General features: G+C 43.0%; 1 protein-coding gene across 4 annotated transcripts in view; it reads left to right on the top strand.

Annotated features, from left to right (window-relative positions):
* The window catches only part of herc2 (HECT and RLD domain containing E3 ubiquitin protein ligase 2), a 41,204-nt gene that overhangs the window by 4,174 nt on the left and 15,715 nt on the right, over positions 1-21,315 (top strand). For 2 of the 4 annotated variants that reach the window (XM_026305490.1, XM_026305493.1), the window contains 56 exons: positions 351-573; positions 1,753-1,853; positions 3,092-3,233; positions 3,332-3,436; positions 3,551-3,722; positions 3,986-4,159; positions 4,406-4,594; positions 4,675-4,826; positions 5,333-5,490; positions 5,588-5,701; positions 5,793-6,044; positions 6,124-6,317; positions 6,426-6,626; positions 6,785-7,013; positions 7,149-7,273; positions 7,574-7,752; positions 7,852-8,036; positions 8,130-8,285; positions 8,386-8,571; positions 8,706-8,882; positions 8,969-9,072; positions 9,163-9,313; positions 9,429-9,643; positions 10,663-10,795; positions 11,001-11,128; positions 11,290-11,485; positions 11,568-11,701; positions 11,911-12,087; positions 12,183-12,319; positions 12,467-12,618; positions 12,729-12,920; positions 13,028-13,215; positions 13,327-13,519; positions 13,596-13,778; positions 13,860-14,044; positions 14,364-14,511; positions 14,596-14,792; positions 15,050-15,280; positions 15,392-15,530; positions 15,716-15,862; positions 16,335-16,477; positions 16,582-16,849; positions 17,047-17,189; positions 17,304-17,402; positions 17,491-17,659; positions 17,761-17,886; positions 18,035-18,143; positions 18,236-18,375; positions 18,465-18,655; positions 18,766-18,871; positions 19,073-19,164; positions 19,268-19,443; positions 19,855-19,966; positions 20,292-20,373; positions 20,457-20,691; positions 20,962-21,139. In XM_026305490.1, coding sequence (XP_026161275.1) covers positions 351-573; positions 1,753-1,853; positions 3,092-3,233; positions 3,332-3,436; positions 3,551-3,722; positions 3,986-4,159; positions 4,406-4,594; positions 4,675-4,826; positions 5,333-5,490; positions 5,588-5,701; positions 5,793-6,044; positions 6,124-6,317; positions 6,426-6,626; positions 6,785-7,013; positions 7,149-7,273; positions 7,574-7,752; positions 7,852-8,036; positions 8,130-8,285; positions 8,386-8,571; positions 8,706-8,882; positions 8,969-9,072; positions 9,163-9,313; positions 9,429-9,643; positions 10,663-10,795; positions 11,001-11,128; positions 11,290-11,485; positions 11,568-11,701; positions 11,911-12,087; positions 12,183-12,319; positions 12,467-12,618; positions 12,729-12,920; positions 13,028-13,215; positions 13,327-13,519; positions 13,596-13,778; positions 13,860-14,044; positions 14,364-14,511; positions 14,596-14,792; positions 15,050-15,280; positions 15,392-15,530; positions 15,716-15,862; positions 16,335-16,477; positions 16,582-16,849; positions 17,047-17,189; positions 17,304-17,402; positions 17,491-17,659; positions 17,761-17,886; positions 18,035-18,143; positions 18,236-18,375; positions 18,465-18,655; positions 18,766-18,871; positions 19,073-19,164; positions 19,268-19,443; positions 19,855-19,966; positions 20,292-20,373; positions 20,457-20,691; positions 20,962-21,139 — 9,113 coding nt within the window. The remainder of the gene's footprint in view (positions 1-350; positions 574-1,752; positions 1,854-3,091; positions 3,234-3,331; positions 3,437-3,550; positions 3,723-3,985; positions 4,160-4,405; positions 4,595-4,674; positions 4,827-5,332; positions 5,491-5,587; positions 5,702-5,792; positions 6,045-6,123; positions 6,318-6,425; positions 6,627-6,784; positions 7,014-7,148; positions 7,274-7,573; positions 7,753-7,851; positions 8,037-8,129; positions 8,286-8,385; positions 8,572-8,705; positions 8,883-8,968; positions 9,073-9,162; positions 9,314-9,428; positions 9,644-10,662; positions 10,796-11,000; positions 11,129-11,289; positions 11,486-11,567; positions 11,702-11,910; positions 12,088-12,182; positions 12,320-12,466; positions 12,619-12,728; positions 12,921-13,027; positions 13,216-13,326; positions 13,520-13,595; positions 13,779-13,859; positions 14,045-14,363; positions 14,512-14,595; positions 14,793-15,049; positions 15,281-15,391; positions 15,531-15,715; positions 15,863-16,334; positions 16,478-16,581; positions 16,850-17,046; positions 17,190-17,303; positions 17,403-17,490; positions 17,660-17,760; positions 17,887-18,034; positions 18,144-18,235; positions 18,376-18,464; positions 18,656-18,765; positions 18,872-19,072; positions 19,165-19,267; positions 19,444-19,854; positions 19,967-20,291; positions 20,374-20,456; positions 20,692-20,961; positions 21,140-21,315) is intronic. The other 2 variants (XM_026305492.1, XM_026305491.2) reach the window with 2 other exon arrangements.

Raw genomic sequence — 21,315 nt, 5'->3', positions numbered from 1 at the left:
TGGACATTGCTTCATTTAAGGCTTTTTCCTTTCCTTGAATGAAAAATCTCTGGTGAACAGTTCCAATTTGCCACTTATGGTGCACTTATTTTCCTTTTTTTTTTTTTTTACATATATTTTGAGATGCTCTATGCCTTGCTGCCAGGAAACAGTTTCAAATTGCAGAAATAAAATTAATGGGAAATAAAAGACATTCTATATGTCTTTGCATTATAAATAATTTGGCAATGTTAGCATTCAGAATAATGTTTGTAGTTTAGTTTTCTGTAAGAAGTAATCATGAGTGACAAGTATGTTCTGTTTATGTTTTGGTGGATCGTGTTTTCATTGCCAATTATTCATGTGTGCAGATGAAAATGAGCTGAAGGACTGTCTGATGGTCCTGGTTGACGACCAGCAGAAGCTCTCAGCTCAGATGGCCAAAAGCACGCTGTCTGCCCAACGCCTGCGCCAGCGCCTGGTCATCCTAGAGCGCTACCTCATCTCTCTCAGCCACAGCATGATGGAAGAGAAGTACAAAGTCCGCTGGAAAACACCACCTAGCCCCCCACTGCCTGCTGCAGACAATAAGAGGTAAAAAATAATGTTGGACAGTCCTGTTATTTCACAGGGTTAGAGGAACCAGCTATTTAGCATTTATTGTAGGAATGAGAGTGCATGTGGCTAATTCTCTGATGACTGGTACCCAGCCTCTTACCCAGTGCTTACTGGGATAGGGGTGGCTTCCATGACCCTGTACATATTAGGCTTAATTAGACAATATTTGGATGATGAGACCTTTGAGATCTTACGTTTAGTGACCAGCAAAGGTAAATCCTGATTTTTCCTGACTGATATTTAGGTGTGTATCAACAGACACACAAGTAAGTACAGAGTAGCATACGTAGCAGTGTTTCACAGCACAAAGCAGATTTATTATGGAATTAAAATAATTTTTATGTGCATTTGTTTCAGTTCAGCTGTGCCTGAGCTTCTGTTACGTGTTTTCCCAATTTTCACTCTGCTCTCCTGTGCTGCCCCTACTGCGGGTGTGGTGTATGCATGCTTCTCTCACACGCACGCACGCACGCACGCACGCACGCACGCAAAAAAGACAGAAATGCACAAACAATTTTTTTTTTTTTTTTTTTTTTTTTTTAAAGCTTGGGTTGTGTTTGTCCTCCCCTCAGGGGTTTTCTGCTGAATTATCAGGTTCCAGAACTTCTTCTCTTGCTCCTCAGGGCATTCATGGTTAATGTTTACTGTTCTAATTATTGTTATGTGAGATATGAGATCCTGTTGGTAGAAGGATTACTGTGATACCCTGTTGTTCCGCCTTTGTTTTGTTCTGTTATCGGATGCTAGTTGCTTCACATCATAGAATTTTCAATAAAACTTCCACTTCACTCTTTTTAAGAGCCAGTCATTGTGTTTGTGGTAGTGATTTGCATTTTAAGATGGAAAGGTGTGTAACATAAAGGACTTCGAGTCACTCTTTGTGGGCCCTTAATATAGTGTAGGTGGCTCTCCCTTAAACTGTCCAACCATGTGTATGGATAATGTAATTACATGCAATATTTGTAATTATTGGAAAACTGCATTACCAAATCAAACATCAGAATTTTTTTTCTTTTTTAGACAGTTTACACAAAACTTAATACACTGACAAGCACTGAGCAAAGGGAGAGGTGGCTAGGATCTCCCGGGCCTTGATACATTTAAATGTCACTGAGGAGTTCATTAATGCTTGTGTTATTGTTTTTTTACTTTCAGCGCTCGTCCGGTCAGTAAAGGAGTCGAAGGTTTGGCCAGAGTCGGCTCCAGGGCAGCTCTGTCTTTTGCCTTTGCTTTCCTGCGTCGTGCCTGGAGGTCAGGTAAGACTGTCCTGGGTAGAAAAGATATTTTCCTGCTTAAGACATGCAAATAGGTGCTGATAGCTACTCTTAGTGTAATGGAGCTTTGATTAAGTGCTGCTGATGAATATGTTGCACCGTGTTACAAGCTGCTCATACTAAACAGTATTTTTTTTTTTAGTGCTGTGTTTTTAGCATTAACCTTTAGTTTATGTGTAGTTTAGTATATGTCAGTCAGATGGGCTGATTATATTCTGTATTAAAGACCTTTGACAGTGGCTGTGTTGGTTCACTCTCCCGTCATTGTCAGCGTTGCAAGCAGAGATGCTGTTTTGGTTATGTGTGCTGATCTAACGTTGAGAGCAGCCTGTCTATAGGGACTGGGTGTGAACAAAGCGCCAGCCTCTCCTCTGTGGCCTTCCTGTAACATGAACAGCACACACACATACAGTTAAACCTCTCATGCTCAGTCTAGCTGCATTCCTGAAATACACTGTAAGAACAACCAAAGAGTCACAGTGTGTTCTTTCACTCACGACCTGCTGAATGAATTTGAGTAGGCCTGCAACAACTAATCGATATTATCAGGGTTGATGGCTTCAGCTTTGTTAGTAGTTCCACTGGGTCGTCTGGTGACTTTCCACAAACTAGACCCATGCTGTCACAGCTTCCACAGTGAGTCTCAGTGACTTACACTGTGTAAATGGACAAAAAAGTTTTGCACTCAGGGAGTACCAATGGGCCTTATGCTGTGCAGCATGGGACCTGGGACTGACATATGCGGTTATTTCATGTAAATTGCCTAGAAATATTAGCAGTACTTCTAGTACTGAAACAGTTTCTGCCTTTTCTAAAAGGACACAATGCTTTAGTGTGAACAGACCACACCACAGTGGTGGCTTATATGAACAGACAGGGCGGGTCTGAGATCTCTTCAGTTGCATACATTGGCACACAGACTGATTGTCTGGAGCAGTATGCATTTTCTGTGGCTAAAGTTCATCTATGTCCCCGGTCTGCTGAATATGGTGCAGACCTGCTGTCCAGGGGGAATCCTTTTAATGCAGAATGAAGGCTCTATCCTCATGTCGTGAGCCTCGTGTGGGAGCGTTATGGACGGCCACATTGCAAAATAAAAATAGTCCATTAGCCCTGTCTTGCTGGCCTTGGCAAACATTTAAAAAATAAATACAGTAGTATAGTGTAATGTAACTCTGGAGACACTTTATTAAACAGAAGACATTTATATTTTGTTGTAGGAGATGATGCAGATCTTTGCAGTGAACTTCTCCAGGAGTCTCTGGATGCCCTGCGAGCCCTACCAGAGGCCACATTGTTTGATGAGGGAACAGTGTCATCTGTGTGGCTAGAAGTTGTTGAAAGGGCCACTAAGTTCCTCAGGTTTGTTATTTACCGATCATCAGATAACTTTGTACTTCATACATATAGTTTGCGTGTTTTTTTTGTTTGTTTTCTTAATCTTATCTCCTTCCTACCAGTGATGTTCATGGAAGTGCCACGACCAAAGGCAACATTCCTCTACAGGACCAACACCTAGTCCTGGCCATCCTGCTGGAGCTGGCTGTACAGAGGGGCACTCTCAGGTGACCACATATCGTTCCTAACTGCTTTTTTTTTTGTTTATACTGATATCCCACTGCAGCTGAATTGCCTTCCTCATTGCTCACTTGGCCATCTCATCTTTTGTATGTTTCCAGTCAGCTGCTGTCTGCTGTTCTGCTACTGCTGCGTCTGTGGGAAAGTGGCACTAGAGAGATGGACAACGAGCGCTCCACCCAGGGAACGAGCGCTCCTTTACTACCCCTCCTGCTGCGTTTTCAGAACATACAAAGCAGCAAGGAACAGCCCATTCCCGAAGAGGAAGCTGAGGTGATTTCCTTTCCTAGACGGGGATCTGTGTATCACAGTAGCATATCAATTTAACACCAAATTATATGATTAGAATATTTGAAATTGAACAGTTTTCCATTCTATATAATTTATGGGTCTGTGAGAGAACAGGAGTCCTCTCAGACTAAATGCTATGTCTTTATGGGTTACTTAGGAACAGCTGTCTCCTAATGTCTTGGTTCCTCTTTTTGCAGTTGAGAATCTAGCTAATAAGTACTTTGCACTTGATTGATCATTTCCAGATCCTCACAGCCCCTCTCAGTCCAAATGAGAGTTTCCTGCGCTACCTGGCTTTACCTCAGGATAATGACCTGGCCATTGACCTTCGACAGACTGCTGTGGTGATAATGGCCCACCTGGACCGTTTGGCTTCTCCCTGCAGTCCTCCACACTGCAACTCCCCCATGTCACACAAGGTGACAACTCATTTTATCAACCAGCAAAGCTTAAGGAATTTGTGTTGTTTTCCTTGTCAGTGATGGTATTCCTAACTCTAAACATGGTCATCCTCAGCTTACTTAAGAAAACTTGTTAATCAAACATAAAAGGCTGACATAGAGTATTTAGGGTTATGTGGTTTTGGCAAAGGAGAGATTATAGCCAGGATCAAATAATTCATATGTGACTGACGTTGTATCCTATCCTGTCTCTGTTTGTCCCAGGGGACCTTGCAGGAGGTGATTGCCTGGGGCCTGTTGGGTTGGAAGCTTTATGCCAATGTTAATGGACCCATTCAGTGCAAAGCCCTGTCCAACCTTGGAGTCACACAAATTGTGTGTTCAGAAAAGGGCTTTCTCATCCTGTCCAGCAGTGGTGCTGTTTATTCCCAGAACTATAAGAGCACAACCCTGGTATATTCTGTTTTTCAGATCTTTCCAGTTCAGTAATGTACACCTACTAGTCACTGAGTCACTGAATTATCTTATTGCAGGCTCCTGTGCTAATCCATGGTCTGAGCACCAGAAAGATTATTAAACTAGCAGCCCATCCAGATGGGCAACACTACTTGGCTCTATCATTCAATGGGGAGGTATTCTCATGGGGCTGCGGTGATGGTGGCCGGCTTGGACATGGAGACACTACGTAAGCAACTAGTGAAAACCCTTCTCATATTTGAATTCTTCAAGGATTTTGTATTTTAATATTGTCACATAGTATAGTAATATAGTCTATAGTCTTGCTTACAAATTAGGAGGACTTTTGCTGTTGTTGCAATATTAAACAACATTAAAACTAAAGAGTTTGGCTATTTAAGGCACTGAATCCAATTTTCTGGGGCTCTAGCTAAATTAAAAAAAAAAGATCCAGCAGATGGTGATAATATGCATCACAGTATATATAAATGTAAGACATTCCTATTAATCTTTATTTTTGTAGACCAAAGTGCCCTCACCTACCAACTATGAAAATATGCAATCCCTCAGTGTTATTAATATATTCTTCAAATTACAATTTTGACTAAATTTCAAGTATTACATTTCACTATCAGAAAGGTTTTTGAAAGGCTTCTGTTATCCCAAGCTCTTAAAACGGTCTGAAAAGGAATCTGTGTGCTAGCATTTACATTTCTGCTTTTTTTTTTTTTTCAGCTATCTAGAAGAACCTACAATGATTGCAGCGTTCAATGGTAAACAGGCAGGAAAGCATGTGGTCCACATTGCTTGTGGGAGCACATACAGTGCTGCGATTACAGCTGATGGTGAACTCTATACATGGGGCAGGGGGAACTACGGTCGACTGGGTCATGGTGAGTTCATCTGCACTGAATCTGTCTTGGCTTGAATAAAAGCACTCTCTCTGTCTATTGCAGTGATAAAATAGATGGTCTTATAACTGGGTTTTAGGGTCTAGCGAGGATCAGACTACACCCATGATGGTGACAGCGCTGAAGGGACTGAAGGTGGTGGATGTGGCGTGTGGCAGTGGAGATGCACAAACACTTTCTGTGACAGAGAATGGTGAGCTTTTGGCAGGAATTATAACCATAGAGACAAGTAGCACCAGTCTATAGTGGTAGTGTTTTTATTTACATTCTCTGTGTTTACATAGGTCAGGTTTGGTCCTGGGGGGATGGAGACTATGGTAAACTGGGCAGAGGAGGCAGTGATGGCTGCAAGACGCCCAAACTTGTGGAGAAACTGCAGGACCTGGACATAGTGAAGGTCTGCTGTGGCAGCCAGTTTTCAGTGGCCCTCACCAAAGATGGCCATGTGTACACCTGGGGAAAAGGAGACAATCAGCGTCTAGGTCATGGCACTGATGAGCATGTCCGCTACCCAAAGTTGCTCGATAGTCTGCAGGGTAAGTTGATTATATAAACGTTTATTCACAAACCTTTGCACTATAAAGACTGAATTCTGTCTTTTATATGTGGAATCAGGGAAGAAGGTTGTGGATGTTGCTGTGGGATCAACACACTGCCTAGCTCTCACTGATGATGGTGAGGTGCACAGCTGGGGCAGCAATGACAAACTCCAACACTTTGATACACTCTTTTCTAACAAGAAGCAGCCCAAGGCACTACCAGGGCTCAACTCGAAACACATAGTGGGCATCTCCTGTGGCCCTGGACAGGTAATATACGCAACTGCCCCTGCTGATTTTTTTTTTTTTTTTTTAATTTTTTCTTGGGCTTATAATCATTGAAGATAGATTTAACACTCAGTATTTGTTTGTTTTCAGAGTTTTGCCTGGTCCTCATGCTCAGAGTGGACTGTTGGGCAGCGTGTTCCCTTTGTGGTAGATGTATGTCCTATGACCTTTGAGCAGCTGGACCTGCTCCTGCGGCAGGTCAGCGAGGGGATGGACGGCAGCTCAGACTGGCCTCCCCCACAGGAGAAGGAGTGTATGGTAGTTGCCACCCTCAACCTGCTCAGGCTCCAGGTAAGGAGCAATCTGTCCCTGCTTGCTTTCAGATGTTTCATTACAGAATCATTTTTCATTCTCTGTTGCCCTTTTACCACACAACTGCACACAGTAATGTCTAATTAGTCACAGCTACAGCCAACAGTAATCTAAAAGCTTTCCACTTGTATCCTCAGCTCCACGCAGCCATCAGTAACCAGGTGGATCCAGAAGAGCTGGGACTGGGGCTTGGCAGCGTGCTGCTTAACAACCTAAAACAAACAGTGGTAGTACTAGCCAGTAATGGTGGGGTACTCAATACTGTGCAAGCAGCTGCCCAAGCTGTCCTCCAGAGTGGCTGGTCAGTGCTGCTGCCCACTGCCGAGGAAAGGGCAAGGGCTTTGTCTTCACTTCTGCCTAATGCTGGTGAGTGAAAATCATTATTGGCTAACACAGATTTAAACTCAATAATAAGAATTTATTGGTCTGCTAACTCTAATTTCCAAACAAACTGAAAGCATTGTTTGCACTGGGGTGATTGAGATTTTCTCTTTGTTTCAGCATCTGGAAATGAGATGAGTGTGAGCCCTGGACGGCGGTTCATGATTGATCTGCTGGTGAGCAGCTTAATGGCTGATGGAGGGCTGGAGTCTGCACTGAATGCAGCCATCACTGCTGAGATACAGGTCAGTGATTCTAAGAGTTTATCTGTTTGTGTAACAAAACATAGATGAATATTTGACCTAGTCTCCCTGAATTTAACATTACTTTTCAACTGCCCCTGACAAAACTTTCTAACGGATTGATTTTAATTTTCGTTTTACCAGTTCCAAGATATACTTGGTGTACTGTTGAATTCTTATAACTAAAACATATTAGACATCAGTGGGCTAAATCTCCTACATCCTCTTCATCATTCTGTAAACTGACCCTTCTCATGAGGACATGGGGGGGGTTACACTTTGTAATTTGTCTTTTCATGATAGGATATTGAAGCCAAGAAGGAGGCCCAGAAGGAGAAGGAGATAGATGAGCAGGAGGCCAATGCCTCTACCATGCACCGTTGTCGCACAGTGCTGGACAAAGACCTCATCAATACAGGCATCTACGAGTCAGCGGGAAAACAGAGCCTGCCTCTTGTACAGCTTGTACAGCAGCTGTTGAGGTACTAACAGTTTGCCTGAATCATGTTAATTTTAGAATTTTTATGTCTGACATGACACCATGCTGTCTTCGAGTAGATTTATGTGTTTGACTTTAACAGGAACATCGCGTCCCAGACCATAGCAAGGCTCAAGGATGTTGCTCGCCGTATCTCAAACTATTTAGAGGCAGAGCATGTTAGTAAGGAGCGCTCTGCGTCTCTAGACCTGCTGCTGCGCTTCCAGAGGCTGCTTGTTAGTAAGCTCTACCTGGGGGTCAATGGCACAGAGAATGTAAATGGATACAGTAAGTTATTCTGTCTCACTAAATGTTTTTTCTTCTCATACTGGTTGAAAATTTAAAGATGGGAAATATTTCATTCCTCTATTGTTTTTACAGATCCAGAGCTTCTAGGTGTTGGTTCCCTGTTAAAAAAATATATTGCTCTGCTGTGCACTCACATTGGAGACATCCTCCCAGTGGCAACAAGTATTGCCTCTACTGGTCGCCGCCACTTTGCTGAAGTCTCTCGTGTGATTGAAGGAGATTTAACTGGTAATTCTCTCTTTCAAGAATCGGTAGTTTCTATATCAAGCCAATCTTTAAAAGAGTTTGTGAGACAGTTATGCTCATGGTGCTGTCTTTTCTTGGATAGGAGTGCTTCTGCCAGAGTTGGTGGTGTCCATCGTCCTCCTCCTCACCATTGATGCAGGCCTGATGCAGGAGACTGGTTCTATCCCTCTTCTTGCTGGACTCCTGGAGCATCTCGACCGTTTCAACCACCTGGCTCCAGGACACGAAAGAGATGATAATGAAGATCTGGCATGGCCAGGCATTATGGGTATAACATCAGCTGTATCTTGTGTCCCTGGAGGAGTTTTATTAGGATCACAAGCATGAATTTGAGGGCTAACATGAAATACTATTCACTGGGTTATGTTCAGAACATAACAAGGTCTTATTCTGCTGTGGCAGGGTGCTTCTTCACAGGTCAAAGTTCCAAGAACAATGAGGAGATATCCCTCATCCGCAAGGCTGACCTGGAGAATCACAACAAGGATGGTGGTTTCTGGACAGTAATAGATGGAAAGGTCTATGACATCAAGGACTTCCAGGCTCAGTCCCAGTCCCTATCAGGAAACAGTATCCTGGGTAAGAACAAAAAATGTTTTTCACAGTTTTAAAGTTCAAAACAATCAGATTGTGTAAGTTGTATCCATCTTGTTGTCATTTTATAGCCCAGTTTGCAGGAGAGGATCCTGTGGTTGCTTTGGAAGCTGCTCTACAGTTTGAGGACACCAGGGAGTCAATGCAGGCCTTCTGTGTTGGCCAGTATATGGAGGTACCTGCTATTCCAGTATATATTTTCTAAATGTTGTTTATGTTATCATTGATTCTAGACTTTAATATTGTGATGTTTGATCACTTACAGCCTAACCAAGAGACAGTCACCACTCCAGATCTCAGCAGTCTGTCCTCCCCCCTTATTGACACAGAGAGGAATCTGGGACTGCTACTAGGTCTCCATGCCTCCTACCTGGCCAAGAGCTCCCCCCTGTCCCCCATGGAGATTGAATGTGCCAGTGGGTTAACTGATTTTAAAATGACCTGGTTTGAAAATCCCACTTTTGGTTCTTCATAAAACCCACATTTAAATCAGTTTTAATTTTAACTCTCATTTTTTGTGTCTTTGCACAGAATGGCTCCAGTCCTCCATATTCTCTGGGGGTCTGCAGACCAGTCAGATCCACTATAATTACAATGAAGAGAAGGATGAAGATCACTGCAGCTCCCTAGGTACAAGCACTCCAGACAAGGCCAAACTCTACTCTCGAAGATTAACTCTCAGTGACCACGCACAGCCTTTCCTGCAGGCCATTGCAGACAACAACACTCAGGAACACAGTGTGAAGGTATAAACACAACACAAAAGATTGAAGTTACATAGTGACTGAAGTGAACTGAACAATTTTGGAAAATGATCTGATTTTTTTTTTTTTTTTTTTTTTTTTTTTTAAATCAATCACAGTAGTATATTGCTTGATTTTAACTTCCAGCCTTGTAAACATATAATTATGACAACATAACTGACAAATAACTGGTGTCAGGTTGAAGCCTTACACCAATGAAATGCACTTTGAGATTGTGATAGGGCTTCGCTGTATGGCTTGACCACATGTCAGAAAACACTGTTGTTTTCCTCTTTGACTCTTGCCTGCATGTTTTTATGCAACTCTGGTGTGGCAACCTAGTTAAAATATGTACAACAGGACATGCTGTACCGCTTTTCCAGTGTATTTATCAAATCCATAAACCCAGGCTTGGTTATTGTACTGAGGGGCATCATATTTTTCGTTAGGAACTCTGTTATTGCCTGAGTAATTTCCACATGCCGTTTTGAATTATGTTCATATGGAGTTATACTTTGTAAAATTTCAGTCGTGATCCCTGTCAGGCAGTATTTAGCCTATTGGACACACTGGTGGTTCATGAGCATTTTAGCCATGCAACTATTGTACATGGCCTTTTGGTGTTTTTTTTTTTTTTTTTTTTTTTTAAAATGCTGGGTTTGTACAGGTCATTCGTGTTGCTCTGTGAGTTAGGTTCTGCACAATACCTGACGCTGTTCTTTTTAAAAGCCAAAATATTTCCACAAAACTGATATGCTATTCCTCTTTGACACTAAAGGTTCCTTAGCTTCAGGTTCTGTTGATCTTGGGCCATTGTACAACAGGTAGCATGCTAAGATACTGCTGCCTCTGCCGTTTGCTCTACTCTCGCTTATGTGTCACATGAAGAAAGTGTAACCGCTTTTGCGTCTTATCATATTGCAATATCACAAATGCAGTTAATCATTCATCCCTAGTAATGAGCATGAAGGTAAAGAATTGAGACATATTTTCATGTTTTGCTTGTGTTTGTGACATCACAGGATTTCCTATGCCAAATAGAGCGTTGCTGTAAGCAGTACCATCTTATTACACCCATCACCTTCCCTCCAGAGCACCCTGTGGAGGAAGTTGGCCGCCTCCTGCTCTGCTGCCTCCTCAAACATCAAGACCTCGGTAACCTAGCAACTGGACTCAGTCAGGCTGTTCGAGGAGAAATTAAGAGCTAATTTTGGCTCACTTTGTCATCAAATGTGTCTTTATTATGCTTAGAGACACACACCCTTTCTTTCTGCACTTATACAAGCACGACACTTAACGAGTAACTCTGTACATCTGAAATTCGTACAGCATTTCACTATAGAATCTCTTCCTGTCACAGGTCACATTGCTCTTTCACTCGTCAGTCAGTGTGCCTTGGGTGTGGACCAAGGGAAACAGAGGTCCCTCCCTAAATCTGTGATTGATGTGTGCCGTATGGTCTACCAGGCAAAGTGTTCTTTAATCAAGGTATGATTGCTGCTTTTAACAACATGGTAATAAAGTATTCCACTGGGATCTGTAGCCAGTGTTCTCCACTGGGGATTTTTTAGTTACTTGTGATAGAACTGAGAAAATAGGAAAGACATGGCTTTAAATGACATTTGTTTGCTTTGTCCACATTGTTTTAGACCCATCAGGAACAAGGACGCTCTTATAAGGAGGTTTGTGCCCCTGTCATTGAGCGGCTGCGCTTTCTATTTAATGAGCTGCGGCCAGCTGTAAGCAATGACCTCTCTATAGTCTCCAAGCTGAAGCTGTTGAGTTCTCAGCCCCGCTGGCGGAGGATCACTCAGAAACTCATTAGGGACCGCAGGAAAAAAAGAGGTGGGTTATTCGAAATCTAATGCAAAGTAATTTTTCCTCACATTTGAACTATTTCTAAATTTAAATGTATTATATTTTATAGTACCTAAGAAGTCAGAATCTGCTGACATAGAAGAGGCAAAGCTGGAGAGTGAAGGGACCAATGAAGAGGAGCTTAATGTTCATGTCAGCCCCACAACTACTGATAGGAAATCCACCACTACCAAGACATCCAAGGTAATGTATTGGGGCTTAATTATTGGTATATTTCATTAGATTAAAAAAAAAGTTCCAAGGAGATTTATTTGTTTATTCTACAGTACATGGTTGTTGAATCTATTCTGAAACTGCAGATTAATGTGGGAACATTGATTACTAAAAATAAGCAGTAGAAACATTGTTTGTGTAGTGTTGTGATATTCTGCATTTGTTTCATTCCTTTGCAGCAGGACAAGTGGCAGCCACTTTTAAACACTGTGGCCCATGTCCAGAAGTACCGGTGGCTGAAACATAGTGTTCACGGTGCCTTTTCTCAGTCCAGCCTTATGGCCACCATAGTGGAGTTTGTACTGAAAGAAGAGCCCCTTGATGTAGAGAAGATGAGGAAGTGTCTTCTTAAACAGGTGATGCAAAACATATAAATCCTCAGTCATTTTCATGGTGATAAAACATGAAAAGCAATGTGTGATAAGTGTTTACTCTGTTTCATCATATGTAGCTGGAGAGGGCCGAGGTGAGGCTAGAGGGCATTGACACCATGCTGAAGTTAGCCTCCAAAAGCTTCTTGCTGCCATCTGTGCAATATGCAATGCTCTGTGGTTGGCAAAGGGTCATACCAGAAGGGACTGACATTGGGTAAGTCAACAGTTGTTGTTACCTTTAATCTTGTACAGAATCGTTAACGTATGGAACTGCACTTACTCAAAGGACATTGTGCAAGCAGTTTGTGTCTTTCTGTTACCAGTTAACAAGACTTCTAATGGTTTAACTCTCCCTACTCAGAGAGCCCCTGTCTGACTGCCTGAAGGATGTGGATCTGATCCCTCCTTTCAACCGCATGCTTTTGGAGGTGACCTTCGGCAAGTTGTATTCTTGGGCCATTCAGAACATTCGCAACATCTTACTCGAGGCCAGCGCCCGCTTCAAAGAGCTTGGTGAGTGGCATGAATATACAGTTGATTCCAGAAATTTACACTGGTACTATAATGACATTATTTTTACACTCGTTATACACAAAATAACGTACGGTTTGTCTCGTAATCAGGTGTGCAGCCTGTCCCCTTGCAGACCATCACTAATGAGAACCCAGCAGGACCAAGCCTTGGCACCATTCCACAAGCCCGCTTCCTTCTGGCAATGATACACATGCTGTCCCTGAAACATGGGTCCAACGGCCTCAGTCTCTTGCTGAATTCTGGTGTACTTGCTCTCACTCAGTGTATCCTCAGGCTTATAGGTGAGTACTGTCCAATTAATTATTCAACAGTCAATGTAGACAGAGGCAGAGAGCAACTGCTCATGTTTACACATGGGGGTGTTTGATGTCGCTTTTTGTATTTCCAGGACCGAGCACAGACAGCAATGAGGAGGATCTGAGTTTATGTGCTCATGGAGGCTCAGCCACAGTGCTAGAGGAGTCCAGAAAGGAGACTGCCCCTGCCCCTCTACCTGCCTCTGGCCCTGAACTGGCTGGCATGATGAAAATAGGCACCAGGGTCATGAGGGGAGTTGACTGGAAATGGGGTGATCAGGTACATAAATCCATTTTACTGCTGATATATTAGTGTTTTGTAATCACCAACTAAAGCAGGTTAACAAAAGCCTACAGTTTAGTATTTCAACCCTCTGCATGCATTGTTCAGGACGGTCCAGCACCAGGTCTTGGCAGGGTGATTGGCGAGCTGGGTGAGGATGGTTGGATCAGGGTCCAATGGGATACAGGCAGCACCAACTCATACAGGATGGGGAAAGAGGGCAAGTATGATCTTAAACTAGCAGAGCCTCCACCAGCAGCCCAGCCCCCCGCTGAGGACTCAGACACAGAGGATGACACAGGTAATTTTTACAACCACACCAACTATTACAAGTCACATATGAGTATCAATCCTTCATCGTCTCTTCTTTGTTTCAGAAGGAGAGTTGATGGAGAAGAGCAGCCACCCAACAGCCATGATGTTAACCAGCACAGTCAACCTGCTGAAGACACTGTCTCTGTCAGCTGGGATCTATGCAGAGGTGCTGCAAACAGATGCTACTCGGACCTTGTGTGGGCTACTGAGGATGCTAGTAGAAAGTGGTGCTAATGACAAGTCAGGTAGCTGAACTGCCATGGTTATCTACTTAAACAAGTTATTGGGTATCATGTTATGCTAACTTAATTCGTCTCTGTTGTCAGGGTGTCACTCCCACAGGTTGGTGTCTCGGGAGCAGCACAGGAGCTGGTGTACATTAGGTTTCATACGCAGCATTGCTCTCATGCCCCAGATGTGCAGCACACTCAGCACTTCTGCATGGATTACCCTGCTCATCCGAATTGTTGAGGGACATCAGTCCTTTAATGCCATTACTTTGCAGAGACAGGTAGGTTAATATGATTGTGTGCTTGATTTTTTTTTTTTTTTTTTTTTTTTTTTTTTTTTTTTTTTTATTGTAGTGGTTCTGCAGGGGAGGTGAAATTGTATAAAAGTTTACTTGTATTAACAGATGTACAATGTTAATTTCTATGTTTCTTCAGACTTGAGCTGTATTTAAGTTACTGAAAAAGAGAGTGTTTGCTCTTCCTATAATATAGTTAGCCATTGAAAGCTTCTTTATTAATCAGAAAGGAGAAAGGTTGCTTTCACAAACATGTATCAGTGGAAATAACACACCCTTGTCTTGGCATCTTGTATGTCTCCAGATCCTGGCACTACGTCTCCTGCAGGCAGTCCTGCCCTCATGGGAAAAGTCAGAGCGTTCTCAGGACATGAAGTTCCTGGTGGAGAAGTTGTTCAGCTTTTTGGGAAGTCTACTAAGCACCTGCTCATCAGACCTGCCACTACTTAGAGGTGCAGCCATGATTCAGGCTTTAAGTGAGAATCAAATGCTTTTTCTGTAATCTGTGTTTTAAAGTTCTACTCCCCCCCACACAGAGGGTTCCCTGCGAAGGAGGAAGCCCCGCCCTCAGGCCTCTCTTACAGCCACTCACAGCAGCACCCTGGCTGAGGAGATCGTTGCTGTCCTGCGCACCCTGCACTCTCTTGGCCAGTGGAACAGCCTGATAAATGATTACATCAACACTCAGCTGAGCTCTATTGGAGATGTCATGGCAGGCTGCCAGTCTGAAGCAGTAAGACTTTTTGCATGATTATGAATTCATTCAGTATACCATCATTTGGACAATGGGCCAGAGGTGGGGTACATACAGTATATGACAGGGCTGATATTCACAGTCACACCTGCAGACTGTAAGTAGCACCGGAATATTAGTCACTTTTAGCAAAAATGGCCTACAAGCCTGAGGAGTAAGAAAGTGTGACTTATAGTCCAGAAAATATGGTAGATTTGTGGTCATTGAGTGTAAATCTCCCTTCATCCTGATTACAGTGTTTCCTGGAGGAGTATTTTCCTGATTCGGAGGGTCCTAGAGTGGGAAGTTTGATGGCAGTGCTGGCAGTGATTGGAGGGATTGATGGGCGCCTCAGACTTGGTGGCCAGGTTGTACACGAGGAGTATGGAGAAGGAACAGTCACACGCATCACCCCTAAAGGACGCATCACTGTCCAGTTTCATGAGATGAGGACCTGTAGGGTTTGCTTATTCAGCTATCTCAAACCGGTATGAAACTTTTCAGATGCTCATTTGAGTACCAGTGTATTAGCCCTGCTTTGCCTTAAAACAAACTAACAAGAAAGTAAAATGACTTTATTTAATGCTTACTTCCCCCAGCTGCCTGCAGTATCTTTCACGGTGCAGAACCTGCCCTTCACTGAACCTATGTTGGCAGTTTGGGCTCAGCTGGTTAGCCTGGCTGGTAGCAAACTGGAGAAACAGCGCATGAAGAAGTCTCTTAGTAGAGGGCTTACAGGTACACAAACTGCTGAGAAGACAAAACAAAAATCTTATATTTTGTCAAGTGGCTTAGTGGTGTGCAAGACTTTGTACTTAAAATAATAATGACCATAACAAAAGCATTTAAGCAGTGTACATTGATTTAGCTTTCAAGGTTTAAGGTCAAATCAGGTGAGATTAATAAACCTACTCTGTGTGCAGCTGACCAGGTGGACATCCATTTGCTGCGGTGCCAGCAGCTCAGGCTGTATATTTTAAAGGCAGCGCGGGCCCTGCTCTCTCATCAGGACAAACTCAGGCAGATCCTCTCCCAGCCGGCAGTTGTGGACGTGGGACCTAACCCCAGTGGTAAGCCCTCAATAAAAGTAAATTCTAGATGTGCTATTTTTATCTCATGGGCTGTTCACAGAAAACTAAAACAAAGTGTTTTTACTGATGTAAGATTGTCTAATTTTGAAATTGTTTGTGAACTTGCTTATGTCATACTCTAATGGTTAGATGGAAAATGTATTTCAGCCTATGATGCAGTGCAGTTACCCCTCAAATCTTCTCCTGTAGTCTGCTACTTTTTAGAAACATCATGGCACCCAGTGGGTGGACAAGGTGGACGTACCGTCACGATGAGCTGTGCTTTTATGATACAGCACAGTAGTTACTGTGTGGGAGAGCGAACTTAGGAACGTCCGATTAACCAAACTTTACTTTGCACACTTTGAACTTATAGCACTGTTCTGTTGCTCTCGACCAAAATGAAATTGTTAAATTAAGTTGAGGTACTGCATTTTATTTTAACATACTTGTCATCTCTTTTTATTTGTAGAGGATCCAGTGGCGTCATCTCCTGATGTGGGTGATTTGTCTCCGGAGGGCCCTCTGCCTCCCTTGATCCTCTTGCAGCAGCTGCTGTCCTCTGCCACTCAGCCTTCCCCCATCAAAGCCATTTTTGATAGGCAAGAGATGGAGGTGAGCTGATCCACTGTTGATTAATTCCAGTGATAGTGTTACATAAATTCAGGTGCTGTATTTAGTTTGACCAGAACATCATCTGTGTATCACTGGATATGTAGGCAGCAGCTCTGGCTGTGTGTCAGTACTTGGCTGTGGAATCTGCCCACCCATCATCTCCTCTGTTTGAGGAGAGCAGCTCCAGTGAGGCCACCACACCTGTCACCATACAACATGTCAAACCTCCTAAACCAAAGAAACAGAAGACGTCCCCTGTTCCTCCTTTACCTATAGTCCTCCAACTCATGGAGATGGGCTTCCCACGAAAGAATATTGAGTTTGCACTGAAGTCATTGTCTGGAACTACAGGCAGTGCCTCTGGTGTCCCAGGTAAATTATCATATGACATAACCTAAATTTATGAATACATTGGAGTACTTGCTTTTAAAACCTTCAGGCTGTCATCATTGGTCTAGCCAAAACTCTGTAACTGTCACGGCAGCAATATACCTGCTTTATTAGTGTCAGTGTTTGTGATCAAATGTTTTGAGATATGATTTTGGAGGGTAATTGGGCATATACTTCAGGTGTTGAGGCTCTGGTGAGTTGGCTGCTGGACCACCCAGACGTTCATGTCACTGAGCTGTCAGATGCCGACACTGTGTCGGATGAATATTCAGATGAGGAAGTTCTGGAGGAGCTGGAGGAGGCAGAGCCGACATTCCCTGTGGTACGTTACTTTACATTTTATTTCTGCCATAACCCCCTCCATAATGGGCAAAGTCACTCCTCAACCAGTCTTCATTTCTCCTTATAATGTAATGTTATTTGTGTTTTATATTAGCCACCAGGTGCAGTGGTGACCGAAAGCCAGACATTTAAGAAGAGATCAGATTTCCAAAGCAACGATGATTATGCTGTGTATGTTAGAGAGAACATTCAGGTAGGAGCAGCAAAATTTTTAAGGCTCTTTGTACCTGCCATAGGAAACAGTGTGACAGTGCCGTAAATGAGTCCTGACTTCTGTGCAGGTGGGGATGATGGTGAAGTGCTGCAGGACCTATGAGGAAGTATACGATGGAGATGTTGGGAAAGTGATTAAGCTGGACAGAGATGGGCTTCATGACTTAAACGTGCAGTGTGACTGGCAGCAAAAAGGAGGAACATACTGGGTTCGCTACATCCACATCGAGCTACTTGGTAAGAGAATGTGAAATGACCTTCGTAATGACCAGCTCTGGGGAAACTTTGAAACTTTCGTAACCCCCTGACATGTTTTGAGTCATTATTTGCTTTTCCAGGATTTCCACCACAAAGTTTTCCATCCCATATAAAGATTGGTGACAAAGTAAGAGTGAAATCCACAGTCACTACACCCAAGTACAAATGGGGCTCTGTCACTCACAGGAGTGTGGGAGTTGTGAAAGGTAACACTTGTTTTCAGCCTTTAAAAACCATCTCATTTTCATTTGTGATTATTCTTATAAACTCCCACTGATTTACAGGTATTCTCACTTTAACGGACTGTAAATCCCCTGTTTTCTGTACTGGAACTAATGGAATGAAATGTTTTAGCTTTCAGTGCCAATGGGAAGGATGTGATAGTGGACTTCCCTCAGCAGTCCCACTGGACTGGCTTGTTATCCGAGATGGAACTGGTGCCTAGTGTTCACCCTGGAGTGAGGTATAGAGATTTTTCAAGATGTTGCCTACCCAGCTAATGACTCTGTGTATCCCAGCACATTGTTCAAATGCAACCCATGTCACTGTCTGCAGGTGTGATGGTTGTCAGATGTTCCCTATAATCGGCCCCAGGTTTAAATGTCGGAATTGTGACGACTTTGATTTCTGCGAAAACTGCTTTAAGACCCGCAAACACAATACCAGACATTCCTTTGGCAGAATCAATGAGCCCGGTCAGTCACATGTCCCCTCAGATCTTATGTTTTCTTAGTTGTTTCTTACCCATATGTGTGATGCTGTTGTTCATTTTCCCCACAATTAGGCCAGTCTCCAGCATTCTGTGGCCGCTCAGGAAAGCAGCTGAAGAAGCATCACAGCAGCCAGCGAGGGATGCTGATTGACGATTGGTCTCGTGCAGTCAAGAGCCTCAACGTCTCCTCCTCTGTTAACCAAGCTTCACGCCTCATTGACTGCAGTGATCAGTGCTGGCAGTCGTCTGGCTCACAGGGAAAGGCAGGAGATTGAGTTACATATTCTAATAGGCTAGATGACGCACCTGTTTACTTTGCTTTATTCAAGAGTAATGCATCGCCTGACAGGATTTATCACCCCTCTCTCTGCAGCACTGGATTCGTCTTGAGCTTTTCCCTGATGTTCTGGTACACAGGCTGAAGATGATTGTAGACCCAGCAGACAGCAGCTATATGCCGTCACTAGTGGTTGTGTCAGGTAAGTTAAATTTGTGTTGCTTTTCTATGTATTAACATGGGTGAATTACTTTTAAATAACTGGCATGTGGATTTGACATTAAACAGTTGTATGGTGCAGTAGTGATTCACTTTCTGCTCCTCTTGTATAAACAACATGGTGTGTTTGACATCATTAAGAAGAGAAAGACGTTTTTAATTATTATACATTACTTACATACAGGTGGAAACTCTTTGAACAACTTGATTGAGTTGAAAACAATTAACATCAATCCGACCGACACCACTGTCCTTCTGCTTAGTGACTGCACTGAGGTTGGTAATGGAAAAGAGGCATTAGTAACTGACATCAACATCATATCATTTATTACCTTAAAAGTAGTGTTGTAATAACTTCAATAATCTTATTACATTACAGTTTCATAGATACATTGAGATTGCAATCAAGCAGTGCCGTAGCTCTGGTATAGACTGCAAGATTCATGGACTTGGTATTGTTGGGCGTATCAGAGCAGAGGATGAAGACCTCGCCACGGTCCCTTTCCTGGCATCTGACAATGAAGAAGAGGATGACGACAAAACTGCCACTGGAAGGTATGGTGGGCCCAGAAAAACGTATTCCTAAATTTAGTCAAATTGACTTTCTACTTAAAGGAATGACATGTTTTATCCACAGTAAATTTAGGATGTTTCTGTCTTTAGCAAACATGAATAATCTTGACAATGGAACACAAACTGCGGATCACTGTGTTTTTCAAACAGTGAAGCAGATTATTTTTGGCAAAGAGCGTACATCTGCCGATATACCTGCATGGATTTCTATATTCCTTACCTATGGTGGAAGATTTCCATTAAGGACTGAACATACATTAAGAGCGTGTTTGATCTGTCCCTGGCATTTAAATTAAATGTACTACGACACATCTTTTTTATATTTCCAACTTTTGTGTGATGAAATGAATTCACATTCAGGCCTTCACTGTGTGTTTTGATTTTGTCCTGCAGTCTTGCTCGAAAGAAGTCATCAGGGCTGGAGTCAGCAGCCACTATCAGGACCAAAGTATTTGTTTGGGGCTTGAATGATAAAGACCAGCTGGGAGGACTCAAAGGTTCTAAGGTATGGTTTGCCACATAATGAAATAATTTATTTACAATCATGATCAATCAAGCACAGTGGCATTATGGAAACTTGATAGCATGAGGTGGACAGACTGTTAGCACCTTTGTTTTATTTTAATAAAGTGTATTAAATCTGCTACACAGGTCTTTGTTCTGCTTATGTTTAAGTTGAGTACATTTGAGGTTGTGTCAAACACTTGTATAACCACCAGTGTAGAAAATGTACTGCAGCAGGGACCAGGCCCTTCCCCCGGGGGTGAGCCTGTGTGAGAGGCTCAGAAGCCTCTGTGTTCTCTAATCGCTTCGGTTTGTGTACTTCACAGATCAAGGTGCCTTCATTTTCTGAAACCCTCTCTGCACTGAATGTGGTTCAAGTGGCTGGTGGTTCCAAAAGCCTGTTTGCAGGTGAGTAAGAAATGGTGTTAGTTTTGTTGCTGTTACATAACCTGCATTATACTGCTTATTGAACTGATGTGGCATTTTGACAGTGACGGTTGAGGGGAAGATTTATGCCTGTGGGGAGGCCACTAATGGGAGGTTAGGCCTGGGCCTGTCCAGTGGGACCATCCCCATCCCCCGCCAGATCACTGCACTAAGTAACTACGTGGTGAAGAAGGTCGCTGTCCATTCTGGAGGGCGCCATGCCATGGCCCTGACTGTGGACGGAAAAGTCTTCTCCTGGGGCGAGGGAGACGATGGCAAACTCGGACACTTCAGCAGAATGTGTGTGATCATACACTCCTTACACAGGACCATATTCCTTCCTGTGCCTGAGTTGTTTCAATCATCAGATATTATTTTCTCTTATTTGGGTATTCTTTCAGCAGCTATGTTCATTATAATTTCAAGTTCATTTACCTGGTCCAGACTCTGTGCCTTTATTTTACAGCAAACATTCTTGCTTGCCATATTTAAAATCATAATGCCCAAAAATATAAACATATTAAACATTTGTGTTCAGAATCTCAAAGAAAACACTGATTCTCCTAACAGGAACTGTGACAAACCTCGGTTAATCGAGGCACTGAAGACCAAGCGCATCCGTGACATCGCCTGTGGCAGCTCTCACAGCGCTGCCATCACCTCCAGTGGGGAGTTGTATAGCTGGGGCTTAGGGGAATATGGCCGCCTTGGTCATGGGGACAACACTACTCAGCTGAGGCCTAAACTGGTATGTCTGAATCTACTACCTAAACCTTTTCTTCAAAGTAGACGGACAAACATTATCCCATATCTGTGAAGCACTTAAGGTGTAATTTTACTACCTGCCCTTAAGAAGGAAATACTCCCACTGAGTAACTTCTGTGTAGTTTACTGTACAGTATGTAGTTTGTTTATGATGATTTG

This window comes from Mastacembelus armatus, chromosome 4, assembly GCF_900324485.2.
Source record: "Mastacembelus armatus chromosome 4, fMasArm1.2, whole genome shotgun sequence".
Classification (NCBI taxonomy): domain Eukaryota; kingdom Metazoa; phylum Chordata; class Actinopteri; order Synbranchiformes; family Mastacembelidae; genus Mastacembelus; species Mastacembelus armatus.
This window is presented reverse-complemented; position numbering and strand designations above follow the sequence as displayed.